This window comes from Sciurus vulgaris (assembly GCF_902686455.1).
Source record: "Sciurus vulgaris genome assembly, chromosome: X".
Classification (NCBI taxonomy): Eukaryota; Metazoa; Chordata; class Mammalia; order Rodentia; family Sciuridae; genus Sciurus; species Sciurus vulgaris.
In genome coordinates this window covers 77,832,174-77,849,081 of record NC_136471.1, presented here as the reverse complement: position 1 = coordinate 77,849,081, position 16,908 = coordinate 77,832,174, and the positions used below count along the sequence as shown (strand labels likewise).

Genomic DNA, 16,908 nt, shown 5'->3' with positions numbered 1-16,908 from the left:
TGGGGACCAGTGTATGTCTTTGGAATTGGATTCCTTTCAAACCTTTAGGCCAGTAGTTTTTATTCCAAGAAGCCAGAAGAGAAGAGGGCATGAATTAAAGGGGAGGAGGGGATGGGAAAGGCCAAAGACAAACTTGAGTTTCATAACAATTAATCATACTTAACCCCAGTAATCCATGCTTTATGGTTTCCAAGGGAATTTCATACAAATTTTCTGTTGTCATATTTTGCAAGTTTGGAACCACAGTCATTCCCCTGACTCCCAGTCCAGTGTTTTTGCCCCTTCGTACACTGCTGGGTCCTTAAAACATTCTCTTCATTTGGAAAGAGGAAGGGCAGGTTTTTGTAATCAACAAAAAAAGTTCCAAGAGACATTCAAGTCCCTTCTTTATTTGAAACAATTTATTCCATGTGCATTGAGCAAGAGTGTAAAAGAAAATTTGCTATTTTCCCACACCACTTGTCCCTTACACATATGGACAGGGCTTTCATTTCTCAATCCTTACAGGCTCACCCTTTAGAAACTATTATCTACTTGACAATCGGCTGAGACCTCTTGTCTTTTTTATTCTCTCAATTAAACTCTAAGGACTGAGGTTCCCATCTGCCTTGAAGCAAACAAATCTCTTGTTATACCTGTTTCCCAGAAGCTAGAAAGCTCTTTTTCCTTTCTCCAATCTCTATAGCTTTCTTTTCAGAACCCTTGAACTTCGTAGTGATTTTTAACTGCAGGTGGCAATTAAATTAGTTTCCCTAGTTTAGACCAAGTCATTTCTTCAGAGCCCCTTGCATTTACCCTGCCCCCTCTCACTCCTGAAACAAGAAAGACAAAAATCACATACTAATACTCACTTTCCTGAGTTATTTCTCTCCCTCTAAGCAGGCCTACGTTAACATGAATATGGCAAAATTGCTAGGGATAAATGGTATCACTGGGTAGGTCTCTCCACTACTGATAGGGCTGACATCACATATATGATAGTGGTCTGTAATTGAGCATTAGATGGCAACATGGCACCCTTCTTCAGCACTTTATAGGAAGACTGAGGTCTCTAGAAATTCCAAAGGTTTCAGGCGAGCAAGGAGTGAACAAAGAAGAGGACTTGGTTCCTCATTTGCAGATGTTTGTATGGTTTTTTTCCTTTTTTTGTGGGGGTACCAGGTATTGAACCCAGGGGCACTTAACCACTGAGCCACATCCCCAGCCCCTTTTTATATTTTATTTAGAGACAGGGTCTCACTGAGCTACTAAGGGCCTTGCTAAGTTGCTGAGGCTGGCTTTGAACTCACAATCCTCCTGCCTCTCCACCATGCCTGACTTGTGTGTGAGTTTTGAAGGTGAGAGGAAAGAGAAGGACAGAAAACGAGGGTCAAGAAAGAGGAAAATGAGAGTGTTGTTCACAAATGGGGGAGTAGAAATAAAGCTATGAACCATGCATCGTGAGGCATCCACACAATAGAATGATATACAACTATTAGGATGAATGAAGGAGATCTCTATGAGTAGAAATGGGCGAACTTCAGAGAGTTAATGGTAAGTTTAAAAAAAATGACAGGGGCTGGGGAGATAGCTCAGTCAGCAGAGTGCTTGCCTGGCAAGCACAAGGCTCTGGGTTCGATCCCCAGCACTGCAAAAAAAAAAAAAAAAAAAGACAGGGGTTGGGCTTGGTACCCAAGCCTGTAATCTGAGCTACTCAGAAAGTAGGTAAAATAGAAAGTCTGGCATCACATTTTCAATAGAAGTATTATATGACCCACAAGAATGAAGCACATATGAAATTTTGCATTTTCTAGTGGTAGCCACATGTTCCTCCCACTGATTTGAAACACCACCTTTATTATACCCTAAATGCCCATATATACATGTGTGTGTTTGTTTGGGATTTTGTATTTTATTTTATTCATCTATTTTCCAATTCTGGCACCAGTGTCCCCCATTTCCAGTAGCCACATTAAAAAAAATAAAAAGAGTGCTGGGGGTTTCGCTCAGATTAAGAGCACTTGTGTAGCATGCCTACACCCTGGGTTCAAGCCTCAACACTGAACAAAGTAAAAAGAAAGGGGTAAAAATAATTTTAATAGCATTTTATTTAATACAACACATAAAAAAGATTTCCACATATATTCAATAATAAAAATTATCAGTGATATATTTATTTTCTTTGTTCCATGTTAAGTCTTTGAAATCCGGTATGTATTTTACAATTCCAGCACATTTCAATTCAGAATGGCCAATTTCAAGTGCTTGAGAGTCACATGTGTCTGGTGGCTACTGTAGTGGACAGTGGAGGTGGAGCAGGCCGATTTTAAAATGTCACCTAGACTGTGAGACTCTATGGTTGGCAGGAATGAACTAGGAGGTCAAATGTTGAGGATAAAAAAACTCAAGTTCACCACTCGGGGCAACTCCTAAGGCCTCTTGAGGTATGGATTTGTTGACCCCAGTAAACACTGTGTGCTGGTAGGTACAGAGCAGAACAGCCAATTCAAGTACAAAAAGGCCCTAACTCTCCACTGGCCCTAGTTCTGCTGGCCACAGAAATGAGGAAAGAGCCTGAGGGTTCAGGAGATGATTATCTGAGGCCTGTCATAGGTTCCGCTTTCTCTGCCTTCAGAAGTGCCTCCTTCACAGCTTCTTCAAGTACTTCTCACTGTAGTCAGGACCCAATGCCCATTTCCTTTTTTTCAAAAGCAGTGTGGTGTGGCAACGAGGCTCTGAGGAAAACCCTGGTGCTGAGGTCGGGGAGGGTGTGGTGGAAGGAACCCACATCACAGCTTACTCAACTGTAAGATCTTAACTAGGGTGGCTCCACAGCCACTGTGGTCCTGGGCAGCAGTGGTGACAGCCATGGCAACACAGCCTAGAGCCTGGAATGGTGAGCATGGGCACAGTTGCATACTGTGAGGGGATTCGATCTTGGACTTTGGTGCCTAATGGGTGCTGGCAGTGTGGGAGGAGGCAGGTGTCTGGAGAGCCCAGAAGACAGGGCAACCAGCTTTGCCCTGGGCTGGGCCAGCCAGGCCAGGTTTGAGAAGCATTTGGACTCCACGGCAGGCTTAAGGGCTTGGCCCCTGGGGGCTGGCAGGAAGCTGAGAAATGTGATTATCCCCTGCAGGGCCACATGCTGTCCCTGGGCAAAAGCAGTGGCTTCATGCCCACTGCTTGATGAGTTCCAAACCAGCTGTCCCCCAGCCCGCCCTCTGCATCTGGCCAGCTACCAGAACCAAGCTGATTGAGCAGCCAGAGGCCAGCCAGGGACTTGGCACAGCTATGCTGTAAGAAAAAGGAATTTCTTCTTGTGGCAGCCTTGGAGGGAGCTTTTTTGTCAGCAGCCCCACCCGCAGTTTTCCTTATTGCCTTCACAGAGCCTAAGGGTGGGACACCAGCATTTCTTTTTCATTCCTACTGCTGCCTCCCCCAGCCTGCAGCCTAAAAATTCTCAGTGCTACCAGACTCCTGAAGCCCAGGCAACCACTGGCTTCTTTCCGCCTGGTCATACAAGCTATGGTCTCCCAACAAATCAAGAGAAGACAGAAGTTTCACAACTACTCAAAATCCCATGCACATGGCAGCCTCACCCCAGCTTCTGCTACTCTAGCCCCCTCCTTCCAGCTGGCCAAAGGGCAGAAATCCTGCTGATTATAACACTGCCCTGCATGTTGGTAGGTAGCTAAAAAAACTAGTGTAGAGCCTGGCAGGTACATGAGAGCTTGCCAATAGAGTTCTCTTAGATGGATGTATGCATGTATGCCAGGATGCAAGGATTAACATGCTCTGGATATTGTCTTTACTCCTAAAGCTCTAAAACTAAAACTTGTTACCTCGTCACTTTCTATAGCAGGCATCTATGCACCCACTGATCTCCACTGAACTAAGAAAAAGTCACATGTAAAGCCAGCCAGGACCATTCCTTAGGCTAGGCTAGGAAAATGGCCACCCAGCTTTATTTCTCCTCACATTATTGCTTTTAGGATCTAGAAGACTGAATCATCCTACCTCAAGAATCAAGGGTATGTAGGTTGGCATCGAATGGGCTTAGTTCAAGTCTCAACCCTGTTATTTCCTATTTACATAACCTTAATCAAAAGTCATTTTACCTCACCATGATTTAGTATTTCACTTGGTAAAATGGGGCTAAAATTTCCTACCAAGGAGTGTGGCAAGGAATAAATGAGGAAATGTATTAGATTCAACCCTATGAAATTGCCCAAAGTAATTGGATACCAGCAATTTTGTATGGCTCAACCTAATATAAAAAGTGCTTTTATAGAGTATAAAGCACTGTTATAACTAGCCCTATATAAGTATTCATTATTCTTAGGAGATATAATTTGAAAGTCACAGGATTTTTTTTTCAATAAGTGACTAATTCCTTTCATCAGAACACAGGTGAAACTAACACAAGAAGCTGCTTCCCCACCAACTGTAGGCTATAGGTATTTTCTGGAGCATTTCAACCTGAGAAATGGGGACCAGGTATTTTTAGGAGTCTAGACTAGTTCACAGAAAGCAAAGGAAGTGAGCAGCAGGATGGCTTATGATAGCTCCTACCTGGAAATGGTTCATTCACCAAAGCACAAGAGGAGTTAAGGCATTCTCCTGCCCCAGGTGAGAGTTCTTACTCTCTAGTTCTGGTTACATGGAAGAGGCTACTCAGGACAGGCCTTCCTTACCAGAAGGCAGAATCACAAGGGTCCCAGGCTACCAGGCACTTGGAGGAAACTAAAAACATTTGGCTGCCAAGGTGACAACTTTACCCTCTCTGGTGGCAACTGTCAGGTGCAGGTAGCTCTTCTTGACCTAGCAAAGGCTCAACTCTAACAAAGCTTGGATTCAGAACTGATAAATGCAGTGGACACAGTAGCAGGGGGATTCCTTCGCCATCCTATTCATCTGCTACTCAATCCAATGCTAGCTGTAAAAGTCACTGGGATTTCAGGCCAGAGGAGACTGAGAGGGGTTGAGAAAAATGTCTGCTAATTAACTCTGCCTTGGGTGCTGAGGTCCCAGACTAACAAGGACAGCTGAGGCCCTAAGCAAACATCTATGGAGTGTTTACTCAGTGTTCCTGCCAAGGGTACCATTGTCAATTTGAGTAAGACAGTCCTTCACTATGTATGATTGTCCTGTGAATTGTGAATCACATTTCATACCAAGATAAGGGGAGAGAGCACCCTGTGAGCCCGAGAGCTGGAAGATCCTCAACTTCCAATGCTCAGGAAATGGGACTAGGCAGAATGGTGGCTTCTCCATAGCTCCAAATGACTTCTTGGAGGAAACTGCTTCAACTAGATGCTCCATAACAAGTTGGATGGCCATGAGCAACACCATGGACCTGATGCCTAGGTAATCTTGGTTGGGCCAGTAGAGATAAGTAAAGTCACTCAAATGGAGCTTTGGACCAAAGGTAGAAGGGCCAAGGAAGACACCTTCTGAGAACTGCCCAAATGGTTTCTGCATGGGGCAGAAAGGCAGTGAGCTCTGCTGATCTGGACCCCCAAACCTGACCAACATGTGGCAGAGGGTCTACATGGAGAGTGGGGTCAACTTGGCCAAGTGCCAAATTACCAGTTTCCCATCATCCACCAAAATGGACCTAGGATGTATAATAGTTATTTAGGAAAATATGACTATTCAATCAGAACTACAGTGTAGATTCCCCATAGCAAAGAGGTGTTTGGCGAGAATTTTGTGTACTTGAATTGGGGGGGAAATGGCAACATTATCTCTGCTAATCTCTAATTAGAATTTAGTTTTCCTTTCCATCATGAACTCAGGCAGAGCGCCACAGTAGCATTAACAGTTCTGTGACTTTGTCTCCAATAGGAACCACAGATATTTTTATATCTCATTACTGCTGCTGCAGGTATCTTGAAATCCCATTCTACCCATTACTACTTCAAAATTGTGACAGTTATTGGACCTGCTGCTAGATCCTGTTACCTAATATGTTAATAATGAAACATATGTTACTATGCCACAAATTTTAAAACATATATATTGATAACTTTAAATCTAATTGACTTTGTAATCCCTTGTGTTTTATTTATGCTTATAAAAACATTTTGAGGAGGAGGTCCACAGGTTTCATCAGACCCTTGAATGAATCTAAGTCATAAAATTGTTAAATCCTGGTTTAGAGGCTTGACAGGAAATTGGCCTGATTGGAGTCAATGGGGAAGGCCTCAAATGTAAGGAGAGGAAGCATATACTTTTGTTCTGTAAGCACTGAGAGGATGCTGAGAGGTTCTGTGCAGGAGGCTGCCCAAGATGATGCTGGGGTCTTCAGCTTGGGATTCCAGAAATGGCAATAGCATTAACAGAAATAGAGAAGTTAAGAGGGCTAGGATAGTGGGAGAGAGTTCTGTCTTAAATAAGTTAAATTTGAAACTAAAAAAATATGGACACCCAGGTAAAGATGTCCCCTGGGCTCTGGGAAATGTAAGTGAGCAGCCATAGCAACAGGAATGATTTGGGAGTTATCCTTCAAGATGACCATGGAAGAATTTGGAGTAATTGTACGGCAATGAGAGAAAAGAGGGACTATCATAGATGGGCTGCTCCAGGAAAAGGATTCCTAGACAGAGACTTGCATACAAGAGGCAAGTGCTTTCTAGAACAGTCCTTGTGAGGGAGTAAGGGGGGACCAAGGCAGGAGTTGAATTGTGATGTATTTACACCAGAGACCTCAGCCCATCCCACAGGGTGCTCTGGAACTGAAATGATCCTTTGTATCACCCCAATTGAGACTAGGCAGCTGGGCCTTTCTTCTATCTCCCCCATAATCTATTGACTAGATTGTGGATGCAAACTGGTCCCCAGGGAAGGGGGACTCAACTGTGAGTCCCACCCTGCCACACATAGTCAGTTATAGGGGTCTTGGTGTCAGGAAGCCAGTGCTAAAAAGAATTTGAGTCTTAATACCTATAATTCAGAGTTCTTAGCATCTCCTCCAACCTCTACCATTTGGAGCTAAGCTAGGTGGGATGGGGTGGGGAGAAGTTAGAAGAAACTGAGCTGTTGCCATCTTCTGCAGTGTGTTTACAAGAGGTTACCAAGCTAAGCAAGTCATCCACCACAGAAATGCTCTGTGGCCTCTGTGTTCCTCCCTTTTTGGGGTGTCCCCCATCTCAAAGAAAGGAAGGATGTCACCACAATGTGGTTAGAGCCCTGCTTACAGGGCCTGTGGGTTGCCCAGGGAACCTGATATTGTTAGAGCCACCAAATAAAAGGAGGTTGGGCTTCATTTTCAAAGAGAGAACTGTAAAAACTTGGCTTTTGATTTTGAATTGCATGTCCCTACACCGAAAAGCAAACCAAATAGCAACTGAACTAATTAGGCATAAACTTCCCCCAACCTTTGAAATTTAGAGTAACTATAGGAAGCTTGCATCCAGAAAAAAATCATTCATTCATTCATTTCACCCACACACAAAATGGTAAGTAGAAAGGCTATGTGGCTTGAAGGTCAGTTTTTATTGTTGTTGTGTGTACATTAAAATATAACTTAAAGATCTGAGGGGTGTTGCTCAGTGGTAGAGTATGTGGTTAGCATCAAAATAATAATAAGAATTTTATTTGCCAATTTTGTTTTGTTTTATTTTGGTTTGGTTTTTGCGGTACTAGGGATGCCAATGTACTTTTTTTTTTCTTTTTATTTATTTATTTATTTTTTTATTGTAAACAAATGGGATACATGTTGTTTCTCTGTTTGTACATGGCCACTCCTTGGCCTATACCCAATGTACTTTTTAAAAAAGTCTTGAAGATCTGGCCACAACAGAGACATCAGCTAAAACTGAGGCATGCTGCCCTCTTGTGGGTGGGCATGAGGTTCACCTTGGGGCCCCATTCAGCTTGTATCTCTCCTTAGGGTTACCTACCTGAGCTCTGTCAGCTTTGGTGCACAGGAGCCTAGACTTGACTGAGCTGAATGCTGGGGCTATGATGATGCACCATGTTATCATTCTCTTCAGAGGGCTGTCTCTTTTGCCCTTGTATGGCTCACTGTGTAGTGTGGGACAAGAACCAAAAGTAGAAGACAGAGTATTGTGAGTAAATGTGCAACAAACATAGTCAAAGTTGGGAAAACTTTACAGAGATGTTAGGAGGATAGATAGACTGCTACTAGGTGCAGGAGGTGGAATGGATGGGGAAAGGAGGCATTCCAGTGTAAAGGAATAGGTAGAGACCAGAAAATGGTACTTCTAAATGTGGCATGTGTAAGTGGAAAGGTAGCTAAGAAGACTGGACTGGGGAAGCCTTATCTGCCAGGTCAAGGAACTGGCATTTTACCCTAGCGATCTTTTTGTGTTTTCTTTTTGCAGTACTGGGGGTTGAACTCAAGGGGACTCTACCACTAAGCTACAGTCCTGCTTTCTATATCTTATTCTTAGACAGGATCTTGCTGAGTTGCCTCAAACTTGTGATCCCCCTGCCTGAGCCTCCTGAGTAGCTGGGATGACCAGTGAGTGCCACAGCACTCAGCTACCCTGGCAGTCTTGAGGCAGAGAGGTGAGCTGATCTGATTTGTATGTCTAGAGGATGACTCTGGTGGCCCCATGGAGGCTGGGCTGCAAGAGAGCAAGTTTCTAAGGAAAAACAGCAGGTAGGAGATTCTGGATTGTTTAGGTAAGAAGTAATGAGGCTTTGATTTGGGAAAGTGCCAATGAGTGGAGGAAGGGATGAATTCTAGGGGTATTTCAGTTTAGATTGACAGCTCTTGGTGATTCCTCAAGGTGGGAGGGAAACATCTGCATGCCATGCAAGGTGAGTGTGCTCTGTTATCCTAGCCACAAAAGTAGCTGCCCTGTTTTCAGGGTTCTGTGACATTGTCAGCACTTACCCATCCATTAACACACCCCAATCTCAAAGCCAAAGATAACCCACCTGGGCAGGTGCAGTGATGTACACCTGCAATCCCAGAGGCTTGGGAGGCTGAGGCAGGAGGATTGCAAGTTCAAAGCCAGCCTCAGCAATTTAGAGAGACCCTAACCAACTTGGCAAGATCCTGTCTTTAGATAAAATATTTAAAAAAGAACTGGGGGCTGGGGAGATAGCTCAGTCGGTAGAGTGCTTTCCTTGCAAGCACAAGGCCCTGAGTTTGATCCCCAATATCGCAAAAAAAAAAAAAAAAAAGAAAGAAAAGAAAAAAAAAGAAAGAAAAAAGAGCTGGGGATGTGACTCAGTGATTAAGCTTCCCTGAGTTCAATCCCTGGCACAAAACAAAACAACAACGACAACAACAAAAATAAACAAAGATAGTCCACCTACTTCCTATCTACAAGGTATCTTGCAGGACCTACTAGGTGCGAGATGGAGGCCTACAGCATTTTCCTCAGTGTCATGCCCTGGGAAATAGATACTCTTCTTTTTTTTTTTTTTTTTTTTATACCAGGAATTGAGCTCAGGGGTACTTAACTGCTCAGCCACATCCCCAGCCCTTTTTATTTATTTTTTTTTTATTTTGAGACAGGGTCTCATGAAATTGCTTAGCTGGCCTTGAATTTGGAATCCTCCTGCCTCAACTTCTTGAATTGCTGGGATTACAGGTGTGTACCACCACACCTGGCTAGGTACTATTCTTACACTGTTTTACAGATGAGGAAACTGAGGCCCATAGAGATGATGTGATTTCCCCAGAATCACTCAGCTTATAAGTGATACAGTAAGTGGTTGAATCCATGTAGTCTTCTTCAGAGCCTCCCATTCAGGCCAAAAGAGGGGCCACAGAGCACACAAACCTTGGGCTGCTGACATAACTTGTCACAGTTATGTGACAAGTTAGTGGCATATCTAGCCCACATGCTGCTCTAGTGAACATCTAGATTGGAACCTCCAGGCCTCAGAGGGGTGATCAAGTTCTGGGAACTTGAGGCAATACCAACTAGGTAGGGAGGAGGGAAACTCTGAGTGCAGGTTGCTGGTAAGGAAGGAAAGCGGTTAGGTCATACTTCATCTCATCCTTGTCCAAAACATAGACCCACCATGAGCTGTCAGTTTTGCTGGACGTCAAATCCAAGTTCCTGAACACAGCCCACAGGTTCTTGAGGTATGCAGCTCTTGCCCATGTCTGCAACATCTTTTCTTACCACAGTCCCTCTCAATCATATCCTGCATGTTCACTGATTCCTTTCCATCAGTCCTTTCCCACCCCAGGGTCTTTGCATTTGCCTTTACACTCTTGACAAGCATTCTCTCTCTCTCTCTCTCTCTCTCTCTCTCTCTCTCTCTCTCTCTCTCTCTTTCTCTTTCTCTCTCTCTCTCTCTCTCTCTCTCAGTGTCTTTGCATTTGCCTTTACACTCTTGACAAGCATTCTCTCTCTCTCTCTCTCTCTCTCTCTCTCTTTCTCTCTCTCTCTCTCTCTCTCTCTCTCAGTGTCTTTGCATTTGCCTTTACACTCTTGACAAGCATTCTCTCTCTCTCTTTCTCTCTCTCTCTCTCTCTCTCTCTCTCTCTCTCTCTCTCTTTCTCCCTTCCTCCTCCTCCTCCTCCTCTCTCCCCCTATTTTTTTGTACTGGGGATTTAACCCAGGGGTGCTTTATCACTGAGTATACCCCCAGCATCCCCTTTTTATGAGACAGGGTCTTGCTAAGTTGCTTAGGGCCTTGCTAAGTTGCTGAGCCTGGCTTTGAATTTGTGATCCTCCTGCCTCAACCTCCCAAGTCTCTGGGATTACAGGTGTGAACCACCATGCCCACCTCTTTTTATCTCTTTTTGTATGACTGTTTCCTTCTCATTACTCACATCTGCTCCATTTCAGTGTGAACTCTATGAAAGCAGGGAGTATCTGGCCTTTTCACCATTTTATCCCCCAATGTCTATGTGCCTACAACACAGAAGGAGCTCAATAAATGTTTGTCAAATGAATGGACTCATTATTTTGGCACCTACTGTGTGTCTGGCCCTTTACAAATATTAATTCATTCAATCTTCAAAAAATCCCTATGAGTTAGTTATGATTTTTATTCCCACTTTGAAGATGAAGTGGAGAGGTGATATGACTTGCCCTAGGACACAGGACTTAGGAAGACACAGAGTTGGAATTTGAAACTCCTGTCAGGCTGTCTGTCTTACAACAATCACTCCAAAATATGAATTCAAGCAGGATTTTTTCTTTTGCAATGCTGGGGATGGAACACAGGGCCTCTTTTATGCTAGGCAAGTGCTCTACAGCCCCCAAGCAGGGTACTAATTGAGAAGGTCCAGGGCTCCATCTTCCGTGAACCAATTCATATAAATGACTTAAACTTCCTCAGGAAGGACTTGAAGCAATTCTGATGGCCTCTCAGTTGGGGTTGTTAACTACCCTGGTTGTTCCACTTTTTCATTCTTGTTTATTACAAACCCCAGAGATCTATAGAAGTACTTCAGAAAGCAAAGCAGAATTCCTTGCCAAATGAGAGGTCACCCTATTCCAATGGGAGATGAAACTGAAACCCACAGGACTAAATATCCCCCAGAGAATTCAGGGACTAGAGGAACAAAATGCTTCCCTCTTGCTCTCAAAATGTTCTCTCTGACTTCTAATTTCCCTAAATCCTTGCTACTCAAAGTGAGATATGAGGACCAGCAGCAGCAGCAGCATCACTAGAGAGCACACGAGGGATGCAGAATCTCTGCACATGCACCCCTCTCCACCTACTGAATCATAACTTGCATTTTAACAAGTTCCCCTGGGGATTTGGTGATTCCTATGCCTAAAAGGTTTGAGAAGCACTGGCCTAGAGTGACTTCACGTGGCCTGAGCATGACTTCATCAGTAGACTGGGAGCAGGGGATGAATCTTGGTGTTGCATCCCCAGGGCCCTTGTACATGCCCACATAATCCTACACCAACACCAAGTATGTCCTCAGTAAATATATATATATATATATATATATATATATATATATATATATATATATATTGGTACCAAGGATTGAACCCAGGGTCAGTTAACCACTAAGCCATATTCCCAGCCCTTTTTTTTTTTTTTTGTATTTTATTTTATTTAGGGACAGGATCTTGCTGAGTTGCTTAGGGCCTCACTAAGTTGCTGAGGCTGGCTTTGAACCTGTGATCCTCCCACCTCAGCCTCCCAAGCTGCTGAGATTACAAGGCGTGAGCCACCACACCTGGCACTAATGTTTGTTGAATGAATAAATGTGTGAAGGAATCTAGTAACCTATAGCCAGCTTAGGCACAAAATTTTATGTGCACTGTGCAGCCCTTTCCCCTCCTATCACACTTCCTATAAACTAAACAATGAAGAGAACAGCCCCAGGACTCCCCTCCTGGCCTGATTCCAAGAGGAAGGCCCAGTGACAGGACGTTTGTTTATATAGGCCCTAGACTTCAGACAAGACTTTGAATAGGCTTGTCCCTTCCCTGTTCTTCCATCCTCTCAACCAAAAACCTCCAAGGAAGAACTTCTGAAGTGTCCATGCTCTTTTATTGCTGTCCTCATTTAGGACATGGCCTATTCGGCATACTTGGCCATCAAGATCCCTGTGCCACTTCTCAAATAGCCCCCTGGAAATCCCGGTCCACCCCCACAGGTGAAGAAGGTGCTGGCTTTCAAGCCCTTACTGCATGCAGAACCAAAATAAACCCCTGTTGATATGGAAACCAGTCGAATTATTTTAAGAAAAAAATTGCTCCTTCATTAAGTCAAGTTGTTATGGCAACCAGAATTAGGAAAGTAACTTGGCCATGGAGGTTATGTACAATGTTTGGAGACTGAGAGTTTTCAGAATAATGGAAAACAATCTGTAAGCATATCTCTCTGGCCCCTGACTCTTGGGAGGGATGTGAAGGCCAATTGAGGAGTCCACTGCCCCACCTGAGTTTGTGCACGGTGGCTGGAAGCCACTCTCCCGGACTCTGCCTGTAGTGATGCAGGCTGAGGCCATAAAGGATTATATAAGAGGAAGCCAAGGAAGGCTTTATACCAGAGGTCCAGCACAATCTCGGTATGTAAGGGGATCCTACACTCAGCTGCAGAGGAGCCTTTCAAATTCCCAAAATTAGGGGAAGGCAAGCAGAGGCTCAAATAAAAATAGCAATAGCTACTCTTTTGTGGGTTTTTTTTTTTTTTTTTTTTTTTTTTTGGGACCAGGAATTGAACACAATGTGCTTTCCCACTGAGCCCCATCCCAGGCCCTTTTTAATTTTTAAAATTTTGACAGGGTCTCTCTAGGTTGCTTATAGCCTCACTAAGTTGCTAAGGCTGCCTTTAAACCTGTGATCCTCCTGCCTCAGCCTCCTGGGCCACTGGGATTACAGGCTTGCACCATGACACCCAGCTTTCTTTTTGTTTTGTTTTGAGATAGGGTCTTGCTAAATTGCCCAGACTGGGCTTAAACGCACAATCCTCCTAACTCAGGGTCCTGAGTGTGAAGCTTAGAAATGCTTGCCACTGCACCTGGCTATAATAACTATTCTTTATTGGGTCTTTACTGTGAGCCAGACCCTGAGCTAAGTTTTTGACACACTCACCTTTAATTCTCATAATAATCCTGTTAGGCATTCTTATTATCTCAATTTTGAAAATAGGGAGACTGAGACTTTGCTCAGTGAGGTGAATTGCCTGAGGTCACACAATAAGTGCAGAACTGGGACTGGAATCTTAGGTTGCACTTGTGGCCTCTGCTGCAAAGTCAAGGTACTCTTAAGCTGAAACACTGCACCAGACTGTTATCTTACATCCACATTCATTCATTCATTCAATCATCTAAAAATCCTTTACTGAGCACCTACTCTGTGGCAGGACCTGAGGAAATCCCAAACATATGACACTTGCTTTATTTGCCTTCATGGAGAATAAGGACTCTTCCAAAGGGGAAAAACTGTACAGTAAGGAAAATATGATACAAGTCGACCTGGGCAAGTTGCCAGGCAGTGGGTGCCTAGACCTAGCACCAGAACCATATGAGCAACAGACCTACTGCTCCTCAGAGGGACCCTGTCCCTCCTCCAGACTTCTTCTTTATTTCAGATATTCCAAGGGGATTCCTTTGACTCAGGAAACACTGAATGGGAAGCAGAGTTTGAGGGGCTCAAAATGAGAGGAAAGGGGCAGGGGCCCCTGAATCTCCAAGATTTAGGAAACTGCTTTATCGGAAAGGAGAGGAGTTGAAGAGGCCAGCCTACATCAACTTTTTTCTGTTTCCTGCCCTAGAGCTCTGCAAAATGCATGGTCAACCTTGATGATTGCAGTTTGGGATGCTGCCCTGAAGGTGTTTGGGCCCCAGTAGAAATAGTTGGCTCCATCCTTCTAAGCCTAGACATTACATGCCAAGATTTAGGCTTTTCTTAATACATGGCAATGTCTGTTGCTTCTTTTGAAATTTCCATTTAGTATTAAGTGAATATAGCTCTTAAGTCTTTGCCACTAGAATAAGCTACTGTTGTGAGATGATCCCCACTGGGCTGTCTGCTGGTTTGCTCTGTGTTATGGCTAAAGCCTGCCAAATTGGGGCCTGAGAAAGAACTCCTCACTCTCCGAGGACAAAGCCTTCCAAAACTGCCTAGAAGATCACCATCCTGGAATTCTGGCAAGGCAGGCCTGAGGCATACCTGGACACAACAGACCCCAGTGAGTGCTAAGCATAAATGGGGTGTCTGTCAGGACCCCCCCACACACACATGACACACCCCATTTCTTGTGCAGCCAGTAAGGGACTGAAGTTTGCCATCAATTGAACAACTCCATTCTCATTTGATCTTCCCTGTGAGGTAGATGCTGTTTCCCATTTTATAGAATGTAAAACAGAGGCACATGTTCAAGGTCATACAGCTAGGAAGCCACAGAGCTGGGATAAAGAACTTCAGAAACCTATTCCAACCAGAAAAGTGCCTTATGCATGACTCTGTCAACTGCCTCAACAGCATCAACCACACATAACTTTTGTTTAACTCTGTTATCAAACCCACTACCTGTTGGAGTCACCAAGAATATGTGATTACAGAATTCTATCCAGAGCCTTCTGGAGCTGGGCACAGTGGTGCATGGCTGAGGCAGGAGGATTTGAAGTTTGAAGCCAGCCTGAGCAATTTAACAAGCCTAGATCTCAAAATAAAATTTTTCAAAAGGATTGGGGATATGACTTAGTGGTAGAGCTCTTGCCTAGCATGCATGAGGCCCTGGGTTCAATCTTCAGCACCACAATAAATAAATAAATAAACAAACAAACAAACAAATAAATCGATCTATAAATCCATCTCTTCAAACACTTATGAAATTGTATCTTCTTTTCCAGAGTAGGATGGGAAGTTAACTCTTAGACCTGAATTTAAGCATACATCTATTGTTTACTAACTGCAGAGCCTAGACAACTTACAGAGCCTCACTCAGTGCCATTTTTAAAAAGAAAATGTGTTGTAGGAATCAGAGATAATGTATTTACAGGGTTTGCCTAATGCCTGTTATACATCAGGCAATGCCTAATAAATGTTTTTAGGAGTCACCTGGGGAGCTTTTTAAAACAGCCTGTGTTGAGTCTAACTCCAAGTCAAGTAAATAAAAAATCCCTGAAGGTGCAGTCCAAGTGTTAATATTTATACATCCACTGGTTGGTTCTAAGGTTCAGACAGGGTTGAGAACCCCTATCTACCCACAGGTGCATGCCCACACTGGACTCCCATTTGGACAGAGAAGCAGGCATGCTTGTAGAGGAAATTGTATTATATAGTCAAGCATACAACAGTGGTTCCTTGGGCACCTACACCAGATCTGGCATGACATTCCAGGAATGATGCCCATAGCTCCGCCCCTCAAGAGTTCCCAACCAGTGGAAAGACAAAAATCATCAGTTCTCTGTGGTCAGGGTTGCAGCCCTGGGTATAGGATCATGTAGCAGCTGACACCAGGTAGTAAACACTATCAAAAACTAAAAATTAAAACCTGGGTGTGGTGGCACACACTAAAATTCCAGCAGGAGGCAGGAGGATCACAAATTGGAGGCCAGCTTGGAAAATTTAGCAAAATAAAGTAAAAAGGGTTGATGATGTGGCTCAGTGATATAGTGCTTGCCTAGCATACAAGAAGCCCTGGGTTCAATTCCCAGTACCATGAGGGAAAAAAAAAAAGCATAAGAAGTGGATATTTGCAAAGAGAATTGACTGAAATGGAATTTATTCAGCATGTATTTACTGAGCACCTATTATGCACCAGTCACTGTGGATGTGCTGGTGACTAAGACAGACAAGTTTCCTGAACTCAGGGGGTTTATAGTGCAGTGGAGGGCAAACAGAAACAGCGAAATTGATAAACAAGTTTTAAACGTTGGTAGGTACTTTATGAAAAGCAAGCAGAGTGGTCTGGCTAGGGTGACTAGGATAGTGACACCATAGGAGGATCAGAGAAGGTCTCTCTGAGGAGGTAATAGTTGAGCAGAGATTCAAGTGAAGGAAAGAAACAAGTGATTGTGATCATCTGGTAGAAGAGTGTTCCAGGCAGAGGGAGCAGCAAGTGCAAAGATCTTAAAGTGGGAGTGAACCTGGCATGTTTGAGGAGCAGCAAGAAGGCCCTTGTGATGGGAAAAGAGCAGAGTGGTAGGTGATAAGGCCAGATCATTTCAGTCTTATAGATCGTGGTAAAGACTTTGCATTTTAGCCTAGAGTGATGAGAAGCAATGGGAAGAACTGTTGTGCAGGAACACGATAGGGTGTGGTTTTTCTTCTTAGTATAGCTGTTAGAAAACAGCTTTATTGAGATATAATTCACATACCATATGATTTATCCACTTAAAGCATATCATTCAATGGTTCTTAGAATACTCCCAGATATATGCAACCATTACCACCATCTAATTTCAGAACATCCTCATTATGCCAAAAGGACACATTTTACTTATTAGCAGCCACTTCCTACTTCTGCTAACCCCCAACCACGCCAGCCCTAGGCAACCCTTAACCTACTTTG

The 16,908-nt window shown here is 43.7% G+C and overlaps 1 protein-coding gene across 13 annotated transcripts in view; it reads left to right on the top strand.

Annotated features, from left to right (window-relative positions):
• NHSL2 (NHS like 2) overlaps positions 1 to 16,908 on the top strand; it is a 277,111-nt gene that overhangs the window by 217,022 nt on the left and 43,181 nt on the right. For 2 of the 13 annotated variants that reach the window (XM_079125022.1, XM_079125029.1), the window contains exon 1: positions 834 to 2,875. The exons of the other annotated variants lie outside the window; for them this stretch is intronic. In XM_079125022.1, coding sequence (XP_078981148.1) covers positions 2,848 to 2,875 — 28 coding nt within the window. In that variant the 5' untranslated portion in view covers positions 834 to 2,847. Of the gene's footprint in view, positions 1 to 833; positions 2,876 to 16,908 lie in introns of those variants that run through there. 13 annotated transcript variants of the gene reach the window in all.